The sequence below is a fragment of the Octopus bimaculoides genome, chromosome 28 (assembly GCF_001194135.2).
Source record: "Octopus bimaculoides isolate UCB-OBI-ISO-001 chromosome 28, ASM119413v2, whole genome shotgun sequence".
In the NCBI taxonomy this organism is placed as follows: domain Eukaryota; kingdom Metazoa; phylum Mollusca; class Cephalopoda; order Octopoda; family Octopodidae; genus Octopus; species Octopus bimaculoides.
This window is the reverse complement of record NC_069008.1, coordinates 14878408-14879043: the sequence shown is the minus strand read 5'-3', so window position 1 is coordinate 14879043 and position 636 is coordinate 14878408. Positions and strand designations below refer to the sequence as shown.

General features: G+C 33.5%; 2 protein-coding genes across 2 annotated transcripts in view; one reads left to right on the top strand and one right to left on the bottom strand.

Moving 5' to 3' along the window:
* LOC106878991 (histone deacetylase 2) overlaps positions 1–636 on the bottom strand; it is a 219318-nt gene that overhangs the window by 68603 nt on the left and 150079 nt on the right. The gene's annotated exons all lie outside the window — the stretch shown is intronic.
* The window catches only part of LOC106877330 (vitellogenin), a 65116-nt gene that overhangs the window by 14279 nt on the left and 50201 nt on the right, over positions 1–636 (top strand). Inside the window, 1 exon segment of the mRNA XM_052977471.1 lies at positions 257–631. Coding sequence (XP_052833431.1) covers positions 257–631 — 375 coding nt within the window.

The window sequence follows — 636 nt, the reverse complement described above, 5'->3', positions numbered from 1 at the left end:
TATATATATATATATATGCGTAAGTACGTATGTATATATCTATATGTATACATGTGTGTGTCTGTCTGTGTACTGTGCGTGCGTTTCTTTAGAGCATAACTATGCATAAGATTCACGCATTAATTCATTAAAATAATTTTAATTGAAATATATAAACCTTAGTACGAGGTGAATGAGACTTATAATGTGGTACAAGATATCGTCTTAGTTTGGTGAGAAAGTATTAATTAATATAACGACTTGTCTTTCATTGCAGAATATTAATTTCCAATTGAAGTCCACACATTCTCACATCCATACCTGGCCATTCAAGAAAATCAAAAATAATTTTATGATGCAAATCTCTCCGAAATCTGTGATCAAAACTGAAATGTACGTCAGCAATAACATGACTAAAGGACGAAGGAATTCCTTTGCCAAACTTTCCTACGATTACAATGGAGAAAAAATGGAATTAAACGAGGAGCTAAACCAAATAAGCGGTAATGCTTATAAAAACAAAATATACTTACAGTGGGCGACGGGACGTATGGTGACACTAAAAACTTCGTTTAAGAATAACCCCAAAGTTATGTTTGTTGAAAACATCCTCGGGTTACCAAACCAACGAGAAGCCAAACTGACCACGACTGTTAA